A 16675-nucleotide genomic window follows, 5' to 3' on the forward strand; every position below is an offset into this window, starting at 1 on the left:
AACTGGACACGGAACCACTGATTGGTTCAAAATTGGGAAAGGAGTCCGGCAAGGCTGTATACTGTCGCCCTGCCTATTTAACTTATATGCAGAGCACATCATGAGAAAGGCAGGGCTAGATGAATCAAAAGTTGGAATTAAGATTGCCGGAAGAAATATCAACAACCTAAGATACGCAGATGATACCACTCTAATGGCAGAAAGTGAAGAAGAACTAAAGAGCCTCTTGTTGCGGGTGAAGAAGGAGAGTGCAAAAGTTGGGTTGAAACTTAACATTAAGAAAACCAAGATCATGGCAACTGGCCCTCTCAATTCCTGGCAAATAGATGGGGAAGAAATGGAGGTAGTGACAGATTTTATTTTCCTGGGCTCCAAGATCACTGCAGATGGGGACTGTAGCCAAGAAATTAAAAGACGCTTGCTCCTGGGGAGGAAAGCCATGGCAAATCTAGACAGCACACTAAAAAGCAGAGACATCACCCTGTCAACAAAAGTGCGTATAGTCAAGGCTATGGTCTTCCCAGTTGCAATGTATGGCAGTGAAAGTTGGACCATAAGAAAGGCTGAGCGCCAAAGAATTGAGGCCTTTGAACTATGGTGCTGGAGAAGACTCCTGCGAGTCCCTTGGACTGCAAGGCGATCAAACCGGTCAGTCCTAGAGGAGATCAATCCTGACTGCTCTTTAGAAGGCCAGATCCTGAAGCTAAAACTCAAATACTTTGGCCACCTAATGAGAAGGAAGGACTCACTGGAGAAGAGCCTAATGCTGGGAAAGATCGAGGGCAATAGAAGAAGGGGACGACAGAGAATGAGGTGGCTGGATGGAGTCACTGAAGCAGTAGGCGTGAGCTTAAATGGACTCCAGAAGATGGTAGAAGACAGGAAGGCCTGGAGGAATGTTGTCCATAGGGTCGCGATGGGTCGGACACGACTTCGCAGCTAACAACAACAACAAATTGTTTTGTAATCATCCAATCTGTCCTAAGAATTCTATACAACACTTTGTATAAACTTGTTCACTTGAAAATGTCTGACTATTCCTTTTAAGCAAGTTCTTGCAGGGAATCTCAAGAAGTGGAGATGTGATTTTGGTTGTACATCTAAGAAATGGAATGACAATATATGCAACTTATATTTCACTCATTTCACTATCTAATTTCTTAGGAAAGTCTTCTATCATGCTACTTTTTTAAAGACATTGCTGGCTTTTTTAAAGCATCAATTAAAAACTCTATTTTTATGACTTCACTCTAACCTATAGTTTTTATATACTGGATGGCTTTTCCAGTGTTTTAGTCTCTAACATAAATACTTTTAGTAAAACATAATACTTTAGTGCAGGGGTGTGCAAGTGCTATGCTGGCTGAGGAATTCTGGGAGCTGAAGTCTACAAGTCTTAAAGTTGTCAAGGTTTATCCTCTAATTCAGTTGTCATTTATTTGACAGTTAAAGTCTCTCATGGTCGTCGGCATTGATGTCAACAAAGACACCATGAACAAAGGAAATTCAGTTGTTGGATTTGTGGCCAGCCTGAATGCCTCAATAACTAAGTAAGATTCTTTATTTCCAGCAAGTTTCAGATGTTGCAATGTCAGCTCCATGCCGAGGGTGATCCAAACTAGTCATTTTCACGTTATCGTCCATTGCTCTGTTAATGAGAATTTCCTGCTTATTTACCATGTGTCATTACCTGCACCCCACCCACACCCATTCCTACCTGGTTTTTAACAATAGGTTATACATGTAGTCCTTGACTTACGACCGCGATTTACAACCAAAACTTCTGTTGCTAAACGAGAAGGCAGTCAAGTCGAGTTGTGCCTCCTTTTGCCACTTTTATTGTCACAGCTGCTCAATGAATCACTGCGGTTGTTAAGTGAATCGGGCAGTCGTTAAGCAAATCTGGCTTCCCCCATTGACTTTGCTTGTTGGAAGCTGACCGGGAAGGTTAGAAATGGTGATCACATGACCCCTGGACAGTGCAACTGTCCTAAATACATGCCATTTGCCAAGTGCCCGAATTTTGAATATGTGATCATGGGCATGCTGCAATAGTCATAAAACCAGTCATAAGTCACTTTCTTCAGTGCCACTGTAACTTGGAATGGTCACTAAATGAAGGGTTGTAAATCAAGGACTAACTGTCGTGGTTAAGGTGCTGACCTAGAAACCCCGTACAGTGTGACTTCATCTTAGGTATGGGTGTGTTTAGGATAGCCCAGGGGTAGGCAAACTTGGCTCTTTTATGACTCGTGGACTTCAACTCCCAGAATTCCTGAGCCAGCCATGGCTCAGCTTGGAAACCTCTCCCTTTCCCCTCAGCATGGCTGGCTCAGGAATTCTGAGAGTTGAAGTCCACGAGTCATAAAAGAGCCAAGGTTGCCTACCCCTGGGTTAGACAATCTTTCTCAGCCCCACTCACCTCACAGGGCTGTTGTAGGGAAAATAGGAGGAAGGAGTATAATGCATGTTTGCCGCCTTGAGTTACTTACAAAATAATAAAAGTGGGATAAACATCAAAAGAGCCTTGGTGGAGCAGTGGGCTAATGCCTCCTTAAGTAACACCAGCTGCCTGCAATTAGTGCAGGTTCGCATCCCACCAGGCTCAAGGTTGACTCAGCCTTCCATCCTTCCGAGGTAGGTAAAATGAGGACCCAGATTGTTGGGGGCAATAAGCTGACTTTGTAATAATGCCGCTTGGGGGGGGGGGGAAAGCCCTAATAAGCAGGCATATACATAGAATGAAGGCTACTGCTAAGCTTGTAAGCCGCCCTGAGTCTTCGGAGAAGGGCGGGATATAAATGGAATAAAATAAAATAAAAATAAATAAAATAAATTAAGGTAGACGAAGAGGTGGTAACCCTACGTACGCTGCTGAAAAATAGCTCTCAGCATCCCCTTGGCATTTCCCATAATATTAAGGATGGTTTAGGAAATCATAGTTCTCTACCACTACATTGATGTCAGGAGCACTGAAGCGCTTCTGGGTTGAAAGAATTGAACGGTGACATCGCTGTTGCCCGGTGGATACCCAGTTGGGAGCTCCCTATTAAGTTGCCCACTGAAGTGGTACCCCCTCTATCTCCTCGCATTCACCCGCTTTTGAACGGCTGGGTCAGCAGGAGCTGGACCATGTGACGGGAGCTCAACCAGTCCTGCAGCAGCAATCGGCTCTTGAACACAAGCCTACCAGTTGTCGGTCCTGCGCCTTAAACTCGTGAGCCACTGCACTCTTCAGGAGTTCAGTAACATCTGGAAGAGAGGTTCCCCCTTCCTGCACCGGTGTTGGTCTTTAAACTATGCCGAGAGCTTTGTAACTGATTGACCTTCTCTTCCATGCAGGTGGTATTCGCGTTGCATTTTGCAGGGTGCAGGAACCAGCATGGCAGATTGCTTAAGGATCTGCATGGAAGGTAAAGAGCAGCGTACTGTTCAAAATTACAACAGTATTGGGGAAAAAACTGTCTTGCGACCGTTTTTCACCCTTAGGACCATTGTAGCATCCTTGAGGTCCCGTGATCAAATTTCAGACACTCGGCAACTGGTTCATATTTACGATGGTTGCACTGTCCTGGGGCCATGTGATTCCCCCTTTTGCCAGATTCACTTAATGTCATGGTTCCGATGGATAAGACAAACAAATTGCAGGCATATTATTTATCTAAAAAGTCTTAGTAATGAAACGAAACATTGGCACTCATGGAGGGATGCCAGAATCTGAAATCTCCTCCCCCCAAACCCATCGTCACACACACACAATCCCCGCCCTTATCTACACGTCATAAATCACATTATCCAATTAGTTTCACATATGAGGTCTCTCCCCCCATTCTGTACAGTGGGCTTCTTATCTTCTCAAAATAGACGTTAGAAAAATTCTCCCCCTTCAAGATTCAAAGTGAAGCAGTTTAAACAAAAGGCTGTCTCTTACATTGTCAGTGCAAAAACATGTCAATGTTTGCAGCATTAACAACTGTGCCATTAACTTAACAACTGCAGCGGTTCACTTAACACCTAGGGCAAGAGAGGTGGTAAAATGGGGCAAAATTCACTTAACAGATGTCTCAATAACTGAAACTCTGATCTCAATTGTGGTCGTAAGTCGAGGGCTACCTCTATGCTGTGCAATTAGAGTTAGTCTTCAGCTGAAAACCACTTTGTTCAGTGGCTGTTCAAAGTTACTTCAATCCTGAAAAAATGTGACTTACGACTTAGGACCATTGCAGCACACGGCACGATCAGAATTTGGGGGGGCTTGGCAACTGGCAGGTATATCCGACAGTTGCTGCTTCCCATTTCCAACCTTCCCCACCAGCTTCCAACAAACAGAGTCCTTGGGGAAGGAGCCAGATTCACTTAATATGTGAGTTCACTTAACAACTGCACACTGGTCATTTAGCAAACGTGGCAAAAAAAGGCTGTAAAATTGGGCACGACTCACTTAAGAACCGCCTTGCTTAGCAACCGAAATTCTGATCTCAATTGTGGTCGCAAGTCGAGGAATACCTGTAAAACTTTACCTGCCTGGAAAAAAGTAAGGTTTTTCGGGATGGTGCTAGTTTTTCTTTTCCCCTTTGGGAAGATAATTACAAGTAGTCCTTGACTTAAAACCGTTCACTTAGTGTCTGTTCAAAATTAATGACGGCATTGGAAAAAAGTAACTTACGATTGTTTTTCACATTTATGATTGCAGCATCTCCGTGGTCACATGTTCAAAATTCAGATGCTCGGCAACTGACTCATATTTATGACGGTTGCAGCATCCTGGGGTCATGTGATCACCCTTGGCGACCTTCTGCCAAGCAAAGTCAATGGGGAAGCCAGATTCATTTAACAACCGTGTTACTAACTTAACAAACGCAGTGATCCACTTAACAACTGAGGCAACAAATGTCGTAAAATGGAGCAAAGCTCACTTAACCACTGTCTCACTTAGGGCTCAGTTGTGGTCATAAGCCGAGGACCACCTGTGTAGCAATTTGCTTGTTGGAGACAATACTGGATCATTTTTCAGTAAAGATGATACAACAGAAATAATCTAGTATTGCCCTGAACTATATTCAGCATAGTAATGTAACTTCTTCAAACAAGTGCCAGGTTTTTTAAAAATGTTGACAGGTGTAACACATTTGCATTGCATTCATTTATCTAGAAGCTGCTCCTGAAAATTAACTCACCTACAACAGTAAGGGATACCTCCATTAGTTACCCAAATCCAGTCTACTTTTGTTTCTCCTACAGGTGCTATAAACAATTGGCAGAAACATAATGGACATCCTCCTGCACGCATAATTATATACCGGGATGGTGTCGGAGATGGGCAGTTGAAACTGGTGATGGATTATGAAGTCCCACAGTTACTAAGTGTCCTTGATGAATACAGTGTGGGGGGCAGGTAAATATTTCTTACCTTGTACCAGGTTAATGATACAATATGTCAAGACAGTCAATTTTCCCCAATTCTCTCTCTCTCTCCCCCTCTCCCACCTCTCTCTATGTCTCTCTCTCCTCCTATCTCTCCCCCCCCCTCTCCCTCTCTCCCTCCCCCCCTCTCTCTCTTCCTTTTTGCTAATAGAGGGATTCATGCAGAGAAAATTTGGGTGCTGGCGTTTCTGTTCAATAGTTATAGGCAGGAGACTGGGCAGCGTTACATTCACATTAGTTTCCTCTCTGGGAATACGAGCAATTGTGAGAGGGATCTAGGAGTCCTAGTCGACAATCATTTAAATATGAGCCAGCAGTGTGCTGCCGCTGCCAAAAAATAAAAATAAAGAAAGTGCAGTCTTAGGCTGCATTAACAGAAGGATAAAATCAAGAAGATGTGAAGTGTTAATATCACTTATACTGCCTTGATAAGATCACACTTGGAATACTGCATCCAGTTTTGGTCACCACGATGTAAAAAAGATGTTGAGGCTCTAGAAAGAGCACAGGGAAGAGTGACAATGATGATTAGGGGACTGGAGGCTAAAATATATAAACAATGGATGCTGGAATTGGATATAACTAATTTAATGAAGAGAAGGGCGAGGGGTGACATGATAGCAGTGTTCCAATATCTCAGGGGCTGCCCCAAAGAAGAGGGTGTCAACCTACCCTCCAAAGCACCTGAAGGCAGGACGAGAAGTAATGGATGAAAACTAATCAAGGAGAGAAGCAACCTAGAATTAAGAAGAAATTTCCTGACAGTGAGAACAATTGATCAGTGGAACAACTTGCCTCCAGAAGCTGTGAATGCTCCAACACTGGAAGTTTTTAAGAGACTGGACAGCCTTTTGTCTGAAATGATATAGGGTTTCCTGCCTGAGTAGGGGATTGGACTAGAAGACCTCCAAGGTCCCTTCCAACTCTGTTATTCTGAACATTTTAGCCATCATTTCTGAATAAAATGCTATGAAATAATAATTGTTGGGAGCCAGATTATATCTACAGCATCTTTCATTTCAGAGTGGAAATAATCAATGGTCAGCCAAGAAATGCATATGCTTTTCATTCTGTTTCTTGTCTTTTTCACTTTTAATATTTGGAAGACCCAAGATGACATTGATCATTGTGAAGAAGAAATGCCTCTCTCGCTTCTTTGTTGAGTCTAACGGAGGCCTGAGGAATCCCCCTGTTGGAACTGTGATTGATACAGAAGCCACCCAACCTAACTGGCAAGTATATGTTGTCACAATACATACATTTTTATCTTTATCTATATATATAAAAATCATTAAAAAAATATTTTACAGTTGGAGGAGGCGAATGTTTCTTTTTACAAAGGAGCGTGGTTGGTGATATAACACTATCGCCGGTTGGGCTGAAATTTTGACTATTTTGAGATGTTGGAAGGTTTTAAAGAAAGAAAATAGGCGTGTGAAGCACTGCTTTGTATACATCAAGGACATGCAATCAATCCTCCTAAATTTAACATTTGCTTATCCTAATACAGGCATGTCAAACTCGCGACGTCACGTGGCGTCGTGCGATGTATCGCAACTTTTTCCCCATTGCTGGCAATGGGGAGGGCGCAGTTTTGTTGTGATGCATCCGGCCCGTGGGCTGGCAGTTTGACATGCCTGTCCTAATATAATGGGATGCAGTGGCTCATTTGTTAAAGACGCTGTGCTTGTCAGCTGGAAAGCTGACAGCTCAGGTTTGAGAGCCGAGCATCCTGCAACAGAGTGAGCACCTGTTCAAAACGTGCAAATGCGAGTAGATTAATAGGTACCACTTCGGTGGGAAGGTAACAGTGTACAGTGCAACTTTTGGTGTATAGCCGTGCTGGTCACATGACCGTGGAAATTGTCTTTGGACAATGCCAACTTCTTCAGCCAAGTAATGGAGATGAGCACTGCCTTTACCTTGTATCCTAATATTGTTGTTGTTAGTTGCAAAGTTGTGTCCGACCCATCGCAATCCCATGGACAACGCTTCTCCAGGCCTTCCTGTCCTCTACCATCTTCTGGAGTCCATTTAGGTTCACACCTACTGCTTTGGTGACTCCATCCAGCCACCTCATTCTATGTCGTCCTCTTCTTCTCTTGCCCTCAACCTTTCCCAGCATTGGGCTCTTCTCCAGTGAGTCCTTCCTTTTCATTAGGTGGCCAAAGTATTTGAGTTTCAACTTCAGGATCTGGCCTTCTAAAGAGCAGTCAGGGTTGATCTCCTCTAGGACTGACCGGTTTGATCGCCTTGCAGTCCAAGGGACTCCCAGGAGCACCATAGTTCAAAGGCCTCATAATATGCATAATATAAATACATATAAATATAGATACATAATATAAATAGGACCCAAACTCCTTTATAATGAGTTGTACATACCAATGACCTAACAAATTAATTTTTAGTTTTTTAAAAAAAAATCTGGTCTTTTTACTTTAGTTGCAGTTAATCTCCAATTAACATTAGGGTTAATTTAAAGATTAGGAAGGCAGGAAAGAAGTCTAAGAAATCCATCTCTCAATGAACTGTTGTCTTTATTGTCGCTGTTAATCCGTGTATGCTCCACGACATTTTTCCCAGTACTGATTTTGCCTTTGTCCAACAGGTACGACTTCTTCTTGATTAGCCAACTCGCACGCCAAGGGACTGTCAATCCCACGTACTATAACGTCCTTTATGACGACAACAAGTTAAAGCCGGACCATATGCAGCGGCTCACTTTTAAGTTGTGTCACCTCTACTATAATTGGCCAGTAAGTAGCATTCCTGATGCTCTCAACCTTGACACCGTCCTTCCCATCTCCTGATGAGGTTAGGAAGGAAGTAATCTCTTCTAAATGGCACTTTCCAGTTGTGGTAGACTTAAACTTCCAGTCACCCCCATCCAGCATAGCTTTACTCACTGAGAATGCTGAAAGTTGTAACCCAATATCTCTGGAGTGAGAGAGACAACCTCTCTCTCCCTCCCAATCCCTCCATTTTCCTCAGCATCCATTCATATGTAGCACCATCATTCACTCCTCAGCCAGCTAAGCAGCTGGTCACGCAAGACATCGCTCTGAGGAAAATAGAAGAACAGAGCTGGGAGGGACTTTGGAGATCTTCAGCGATGGCGAACCTTGTTGTGCCCAAACCACAATCCAAAACCCACTTACTTATCACAAAGTGCCAGGGTTGCCTCAGCATTGTGATGCCCTCAGGGGGGGCATGGGGGTGTGGCCCACTGGGTGGGTATGGCTGCAGTTGTCACGGCTGACTGGGTGGAGTGTCTGGAGTGGGCATGGCCACCTCCATGTTGCTCATGCAGGGGGGATGCCTTTAGGGGCTGGGCAGGGTTGAGGGAGATCCAGGGGGTCTCTGGCAGGTGGGGCGGTGGGCAGGAGGCCCAGCATAAATGGGGGGAGGCACACAATCCTAGCTGGGACTGGGGGGCCATGGCGCTGATGGGGATCTGGCTTTCCCTGCTCGGGGTGGCCTTTGGCTTGCTGGGCGTGGGCATGCTCTACCACCTCTACTCGAGCTTGCTAGCTGGCCGCTTCGCCTCCTTTGTGTTGGGTGGAGCTGCTGCTCCGGGCGGTGGCCTAATGGACCTGCGCAAGCTGCTGGCAGTGGTGGCGCGCATGCCCACAGAGAGGGCTTTTGAGTGCCGCCTCTGGCACGCGTGCCATAGGTTCGCCACCACTGTTCAACCCTCTGCTCAAGCAGAAGACCCTCTACCATTTCAGACACTTGGCTGTCCAGCCTCTTCTTAAAAGCCTCCAGCAATGGGGCACCCACAACTTCTGAAGGCAAGGCATACCTCTGATGCTTGGTCCTGGGATTTTGTCCTTGGTCCTTAGATTTGCCTATTTGCACTGGCTTACATAGCTGCCTGTTCTGAAGACCCTTCTCGGAATGAGGTACTTCAGGAAAGCAGGCAGGCTAGTGGGTTGTTTAAGGGACCTGCCTGCTATAAGACCCCACTGACCGGTGGATTGGAGGGCAGCGGGCGGAGGTCTCTAGCCCAACCTGTTGCCTATCCTCTTCCACCAATTGAAATAGTTGCTAGAAGTGACCTTGTCTAGAGCACTCAGCTAGAAAAATGTGAAATATTCTAACGTTTGAAAAAGGCAGCCATGCCTTCCTTTGGGTTTTCAAGTGGTAAGTGCCCAGTCCAAGATGATACTCACCTTCTGCTTGTAATCCCCATCTGGAACTAAACTAACTGCTGAATATCATTGACTGGAGGGTGTTTTAGGGACTCCTGTTTTGTTTTGTTTTTAACAAGATTCCAGAAACAACTTTTTCCTTTTGGCTATAGGTGGCAGTACAAACTAGTGACATTCCCATCCCCCCCCTTTTCCCCCCCTTCCCTTCCTAGGGGCTAATCAGAGTGCCAGCACCTTGTCAATATGCCAACAAGCTGACGTTTTTGGTCAGCCAGAGCATCCATAAAGAGCCAAGCCTGGAACTTGCAGACAAGCTTTTCTATTTGTGAAGATGCTACAGAAGGACTGGCAAGGAGAAAGATTTTGGTTTTCTGTGGCTGCTTCAGTTCCAGGAAGAGGAAGGTGTAGCGTTTCCTGGCCTCCACATCTGTAGCCTTGGAGTAAAAACACGCTGGTTTGTTGTATGTTTGAATGACAATTCTTTGTCTGGAAATCTCCATTATTTCAAGGTGTTGTTTATTCTTGTAACTTGAATATTTAGGACTGTGCAACTATCTTAGAAGAAAATATTTTAGAAAAACTCTTTTTGTAATTATTTACGTTACTAAAATGTTTGTAATAAAGCATGCCTTAAATCTTAGATTATTTTTATTGGCTGAAAGGTGCTTGGGTGCCTTATTACTAATGTTAATGTGTTTTTTTTAAATTTCTCACATTGTATATAGAACAGTCTTCTTGAGGTAGGTACCTTTCAGATGCATTGGGCTTTGGGTATACATAATATACTTAACTATGACAACGTGAATTGTAACTTTAACATTTTAAAAAACTATAATAATAATAATAATAATAATAATAATAATAATAATAATAATAATAATAATAATAATAATAATAATAATAATAATATAGCCAGCTGCACCAACAGGCTGAAAAACAGCTTCTATCCGTGGGCTGTTAGGCTTTTGAATGAGAAATAACTTTTGTGAATTTTATGCAGAATTGACTTGGGAGGCCGGTGTGTGGTGTAGTTGGTTCACATGGTGTAGTAAGATGGAGGGTTTGTTGTCACTGTGTGTTGGGGGGTGGGAGCACAAAGGGAGGCTCAGCTAATCTCAATGTACACATAGTTGTACTTTGACAATAAAGGTTCATTTCATTTATATAGAACAGTCGAGGTAGGTACCTTTCAGATGCATTGGACTTTGGGTATACATAATATACATAACTATGACAACGTGAATTGTAACATATATATATATATATATATATATATATATATATATATATATATATATATATATATATATATATATGTAGTTAGACCAATAAGTTAATAAAAGGATTATCCCCCCCAAAGGAAATAAAAGGATGAAACCTGTGAAGTGAGACCAATTTATATCCAGCATCTTTCTTATGTACTGGATTTAAAGAAAAAAGTTCACTCAATGTGCTAAGCATAATATGGTTGATTTGGTATGATGTGAATAAAAAATAAGCAATATTATAAACCAAGCTTTTTTTGTAGAGAAAGAATGGGACAGTATCTAGAGAGAGGTACTGTCCGTTGTTTAACATCAGTGAGTTCTTTTTACAATGTCAGTTCATGTCAGTGGATCTATCCTGTGTAGATATTCTTTCAGTTTTCCACCTATTTATAGCCATAACGATTCTCCACCATGCTGTGATCAAATGTCAAAATTAACAAAAGAGTGGACAGTCATTTAAACCATCCATGAATAGATCACGGGGAATGCTACTGATTTGATCAACTACTTAGAAAATAAGATTTTATGTGGCTCATGGCTTTGGGATCAAACTGAAATACTTCTTTCTGCCCAAGCCAATGTAAAAAAAACAAAAAACCCTAGAGCTTACACTTGGAGAAAGTACGAGAGAGCCATTAAAGGGAGACTTGGAAAATAAATAATACAGTGATGAAATAGAAGTGTGAGAAAGAAACTCAAAATAACCCTGGTTTCATTTTCTTTAGCATAAGATGTGATGGAAAGAATCTTGGAAAGGCTTTTTCTCTCTAGCTGTTATTAAAATATTAGAAAATGTGTCAATCTCTACTTTCAGGCACCAAGGTATTTACCCAGGAAAGTCCAACTGTCCAAGGATCTTAGAAAGCATTAAAATTTCAATCTTAGAAATTCAATGCAAGGCCATGTTTCTGTAAGAAATAAGCTAAACAGTGCCAGCCCCAAATGATTTGCAAAACTAGGAAGAAGAGGATGGCCTAGACTGGCTATATTCTAGATCTAGATAGCAAATTAGAAATAGCTACAAGTAGTCCTCACTTAACAGCCAAAATTGGGACTGGCAACTCTGTGGCTAAGCAATGTGGTCATTAAGTGGGGCATCACATGGCCACGACTTGTGATTTTATTGCTGGCTTCTCCATTGACTGTGCTTGTTGGAAGCCAGCTGTGAAGTACTCAGATGTTTATCAAGTGATTGCAGAACACTGCAATGGTCATAAGTGCAAGCACCATTTGTAAAGTTACTTTTTCAATGCTGTTGTACCTTCAAACAATAACCCAACAGGGCAGAGGTTAAATGAGGACTGCCTGCAATTTGGGAAGTAAAGAGGAGAAAACAAATGATGTGACCAGCCAGGTAGAAACTACTAATGATGGCTTTCCAAGTGATTGTTGTTAACTACCTTGGTTTTTCCATCTGAAGCTTAGTCAATCTTCCTAAATTGACCCTTAATTAAAGCTAATTGCCTATGGCAAAAGTAAAGTTTTTTTCTCCTTGACCTAGACTCAGTTGGATCTCAACTTCCATCTTACCCCGTTATACTTTCTGTGGATGTGAAATTCACACAGGCAGTCCTCGACTTATGACTAAAATTTCTGTTGCTAAGCGAGACAGTCGCTAAGTGAGTTGGCCCCATTTTACGACCTTTCTCCCCACAGTCGTTAAGTGAATCACTGCAGCTATTAGTAACACTGGCTTCCCCATTGACTTTTCTTGTCAGAAAGTTGCAAAAGGTTGATCACGTGACCCCGGGACACTGCAGCCATCATAAATGTGAGTCAGTTGCCAGTTTTGATCACACGACCGTGGGGATGCTGCTACTGTGGTAAGTGGGTCGCAAGTCATTTTCAGTGCCATCGTAACTTCAAACGGTCACGAAATGAACTGCTGTAAGTCGAGGACTGCCTGCGCTGCAGTACCTATTAAAGGTTCTGTTTAGGAAAATGCACCTTTGCAGTGGATGATGGGAACTTAGATAGCTAATGGGTTAGGAATTTGTTGTCTGCCGCACCTAGAATTGATGACCCAGCCATAACAATAAAAGAGGAAAGGAAATGGTTGGCAAACTGTGGATGTGCTTGAAATCTCAGCATTTCCTCATCGTCTAAGGATTTAAACAACTGGGGCTTTTGTCTCCCCGTCTTTCCACAGTGGTTAAGTTCACTAAAGTTAATTATATGACTCCGGATCGGGAATGTGTACAAGACGTTTGCCCCAATGTTCACAGTGCCAGCTGGAAATCTTGAGAAAAAGTCTTCTGACTTTTTTTAAAAAGCGCAGGAACATTGAATTCCCCCTGCCTTTTCTCTTTTGCAAAGCTTAAGCAAGTCTGGGCAACAGCCACATACTTTTGCGAGAGTCATCACCGGATGAGAAACAAAAGAATTTGCAATGGGATGAACCTTGAGCTTCTTGAACAATCTAGGAATTAAGGCTCTGAAGTCTGCAGGTAAGACATTTGCCCCTTCCTACTGTGGCTTTTATTTTAAAAAAGGTCCTGCTTCGATTTAGAATAACTGAGAATTATTCTTGAAGAAAAGGAAAAAAAATCGGAGAAAAGTTCAGCTCTGCTTTCCAAATAGTTTCTTTTGGGGGAAAAAAAACTCGGAGGGGGGGAAATATTATTTTCTAAAATTCCTACTGGAGGGGGAAACAAATGGCTTGATGACTTGGGATACTTGTGCTCACGCTAGGACTGGAATCTTTACTTGGTACCTAAACATGCCTGGCAACATCTGCATCCCCTGGTCCCAAAGGTGCTTTGAAGACCTTTCGCTTCTCATCCAAGATAGATAGGCTATATATCGCTGTTTCTGTTGCATTTCCTGCCTTCTTCCAGACTTGTCCAGGAGCAGCCTCAAAGCATTTGAAATGTTTGTTACCCCTGACCTTGGAGGGAAGTTGGAGAATGTCAATGACTAGAATGGAGTCAATAAAGGCAGATCAGGGATTGGCAATGGGGACAATCCATTTTATGTGGATAGAGTTTCCCCCTCACACGAGGGTGGGGTGGAGAGCAATTCAGCTAAGCAGAGGGAAAAGGCCCTCAAAGTGTTGTGATCATTATTTTTTCCATTTGCTTTGGAACTGAGTGCAGATTTTGACTGGGTGCAGGAATGAGAGAGAGAGAAGTAGAGAATTAGCTGCCCTATATTTATTTATTTATTTTATTACATTTATATACCGCCCTTTCCCGAAGGACTCAGGGCAGTTTACAGGGTGATTAAAACAAAAAATACAAAAGTTAAAAACAATTAAAAAAAATTACATCCATCCCTGAACAAATAAAACCCCAGTTAAAATTAAAATTAAAATTAAAATTCTTAGCCTGGGCCAGAGAGCTCGAAGAGCCAGGTCTTCAGGTCCCGGCGAAATATGTACACAAAGTGAAACTACTTACAAGGATCCTGTCATTTCATCTGCGTTTAATGTCAGAATTACCATTATTTATACTTATAGCAATTAGCTAATTAATCAATTCAATGCATTGTTTGATTTTTTTTAATTAAGTAAAAGATTTATACCCTGCCTATATTCAGGAGCTCAAGACAGTGTGTGTAATGTTCCTATTTTTCCGTGTAACAATTCCCTATCTTTAGAAAAAAAAATTAAACAGCTATTTTGGTCCATGAGAAAGGACAAGAACTCACCTGAGAAAGGAAAGGTGGATAACAGTATCTCCTACATCAAGATGCTTGCTGAAATAACCTTCATATATCCCAAATCTGCTGTTTGGCAATAAATTTCTTAAAAAGTAAATTCTCCTTGGCATTATGAGCCATTTCTCATGATTCCTGGGGGTATCCAGATGATATTTGTGGCAACAGCATGAAAGAACTTCATCTACTTTCAAGAATGCTGATTTTTGTTGTTGTTGTTACATCCTGCTCTTCTTCCATCCAAGTTCTTCCAAGCACAGCCCCACTTAGCCTACAAGTCAAGACCAAGGCAGGAGGTCCTTGGTGCTCTCTCAGCCTGGTTGATTTCTTGCAGACGTTTCATTACCCAAACTAGGTAACATCCTCAATGATAGAAGTTTATAGTCTAGTGGCCAAGCAAAGATGAGGTGGCAGTTAGATAATAACACCACCTTTGGTTATTTTTATTGAAAGCCACCCAGAGTCCTGTTTTGTGAGATAAGCAGCTATATAAATCTGATGATAGACAGGTAGACAGACAGACAGATAGGAGAAAAGTCAGTCTCTGCGGATAATATAAACTAGTTTTCTTAACAGTATCAACATTCTCTAAATCAGAGTTTATTGTGGGCTGCCAGGAGGAGAGAGCATTATTGTGTTATGTTGTGCTGGTTGGTAACATAGTCAGTCAGACATTCAGACTGGAATTGGCATTTTTGTCCATCTATTTCTTTCCTAAGGATCTGGGATAGGCAGATGTTGTTTGATGGTGTTAAAGGTATTGCTGGAGGATGTAAACTAGTCCAAGATAAGCTGCCTTTTGCAATTGACTTATGATGAATTTGTCAATGCCGATGGTGTTCATCCCAGTGTTTTGGGGATTGCACCCAAGGCACCTATTGCTATTGGTACTACCTTTGCTTTCTTTTGCCACAGTCATTCTGTTTCTATTTGCAGGCCATTGTGTTTTGTGATTTTCTCAGTTCTTTCAATTCTGCTATTATACCATTTATATCCTGTCTTTATTTGCACAACTCAAGGCAGGGTGTAGTTTCTCCAAAACGTCAAAACCTGCGACATATTCAGTAATAATTACAAAAGCAGGAAACGTGGTAGAGAAACATTTTGGGGACGGTATACATTTGAATCTCTAGATGTATGAAAGGGAGGATTGTCTAGTCCTATGATTTAACACCTTTTACTTTTTTTAAAGAAAGAAAAAAAAACAATTGCAGAAAAACATCTAAATAAAACAATTCCTAATGCACATTTAGTCCTGAAATACCAGCCTTGTATGTGTCGAGAATGTCTTTTCGTAGGAGTGAAATTATCAGCTTGATATTTCACAATTTTATTTACAGTGTGGATGAAATGAGCCATTAACTCAGACTTGTGTTATGCCCAACAGAATCTTGAAATAGCTTTGTGAGTTGTTGCTTAATACTGTAGTGTAAAAAGGAGCAGAAAAGGAGGCCTTGTCACTTCTGTGATATTCAGGAGCATCTGAAAGGGCTTTTTTTTAAAAAAAAAATCAAGATGGTGGTCATGACCACACAGTTGAAGAACCTCCCCCTTTTAATATATCTTGCAAGTAAAACAAATTGGGGCGGGGCTTCAAAGTGTATCTTGACCTTTTTGACCTATGATGCAGTCTCCCCTGAAAGACTCACTTTAAATTAAAGAGTAGATTTTTTTTTCTGCCAGGAAATTGATTTTTTTTTTAATATTTCTACCTTGCCAGATTCCAGGGAATTCCTTTGATTTCCATCAAAAGAAATTTAACTGAATGCTGATACTTGAATACAGTGCTTATTTACTTTAATAAATTACAGGTTCTACATTCATTTATAATGTTAATTCAGAGTTTATTGGCTGCGCAAGTGCGGAGTCCACTGGAGTTGGGAGATCAATAAATTTCAATTAATAATAATGATTTCTTGTAATGATGGCTTGCTGAACAGTAGCATGTTTACAAATGACTTTTAAGTCATAAACCTTAGTTTATAAAACCACAATAATTAAATTTCAAATAAATAGGTAGGCATTTTGGGTAGAATCAGATTTGCTCCTTTGTGTTATTTAGTTGGTATTCACTCATACGTACCACTAAAAGCACATACAACATTTCAATTAGGGGCTTGTGAGTCTCCAACTTGAAGAGACATCTATTTTCGGAAATTAATAAATGGGAATGGA

The 16675-nt window shown here is 41.7% G+C and overlaps 2 protein-coding genes across 2 annotated transcripts in view; both read left to right on the forward strand.

Moving 5' to 3' along the window:
* PIWIL4 (piwi like RNA-mediated gene silencing 4) overlaps nt 1-10121 on the forward strand; it is a gene marked incomplete at its 5' end in the record, with an annotated part of 54367 nt that extends 44246 nt beyond the window's left edge. Inside the window, 6 exons of the mRNA XM_081327706.1 lie at nt 1447-1550; nt 3343-3413; nt 5242-5395; nt 6531-6656; nt 8033-8180; nt 9788-10121. Coding sequence (XP_081183832.1) covers nt 1447-1550; nt 3343-3413; nt 5242-5395; nt 6531-6656; nt 8033-8180; nt 9788-9904 — 720 coding nt within the window. The 3' untranslated portion in view covers nt 9905-10121. The remainder of the gene's footprint in view (nt 1-1446; nt 1551-3342; nt 3414-5241; nt 5396-6530; nt 6657-8032; nt 8181-9787) is intronic.
* A 3119-nt stretch (nt 10122-13240) lies between these two features.
* AMOTL1 (angiomotin like 1) overlaps nt 13241-16675 on the forward strand; it is a 94959-nt gene continuing 91524 nt past the window's right edge. Inside the window, exon 1 of the mRNA XM_081326203.1 lies at nt 13241-13290. The gene's annotated coding sequence lies outside the window, so the exon portion shown is untranslated. The remainder of the gene's footprint in view (nt 13291-16675) is intronic.

Source organism: Vipera berus, assembly GCF_964194415.1.
Source record: "Vipera berus genome assembly, chromosome: 4".
Taxonomy (NCBI): Eukaryota; Metazoa; Chordata; class Lepidosauria; order Squamata; family Viperidae; genus Vipera; species Vipera berus.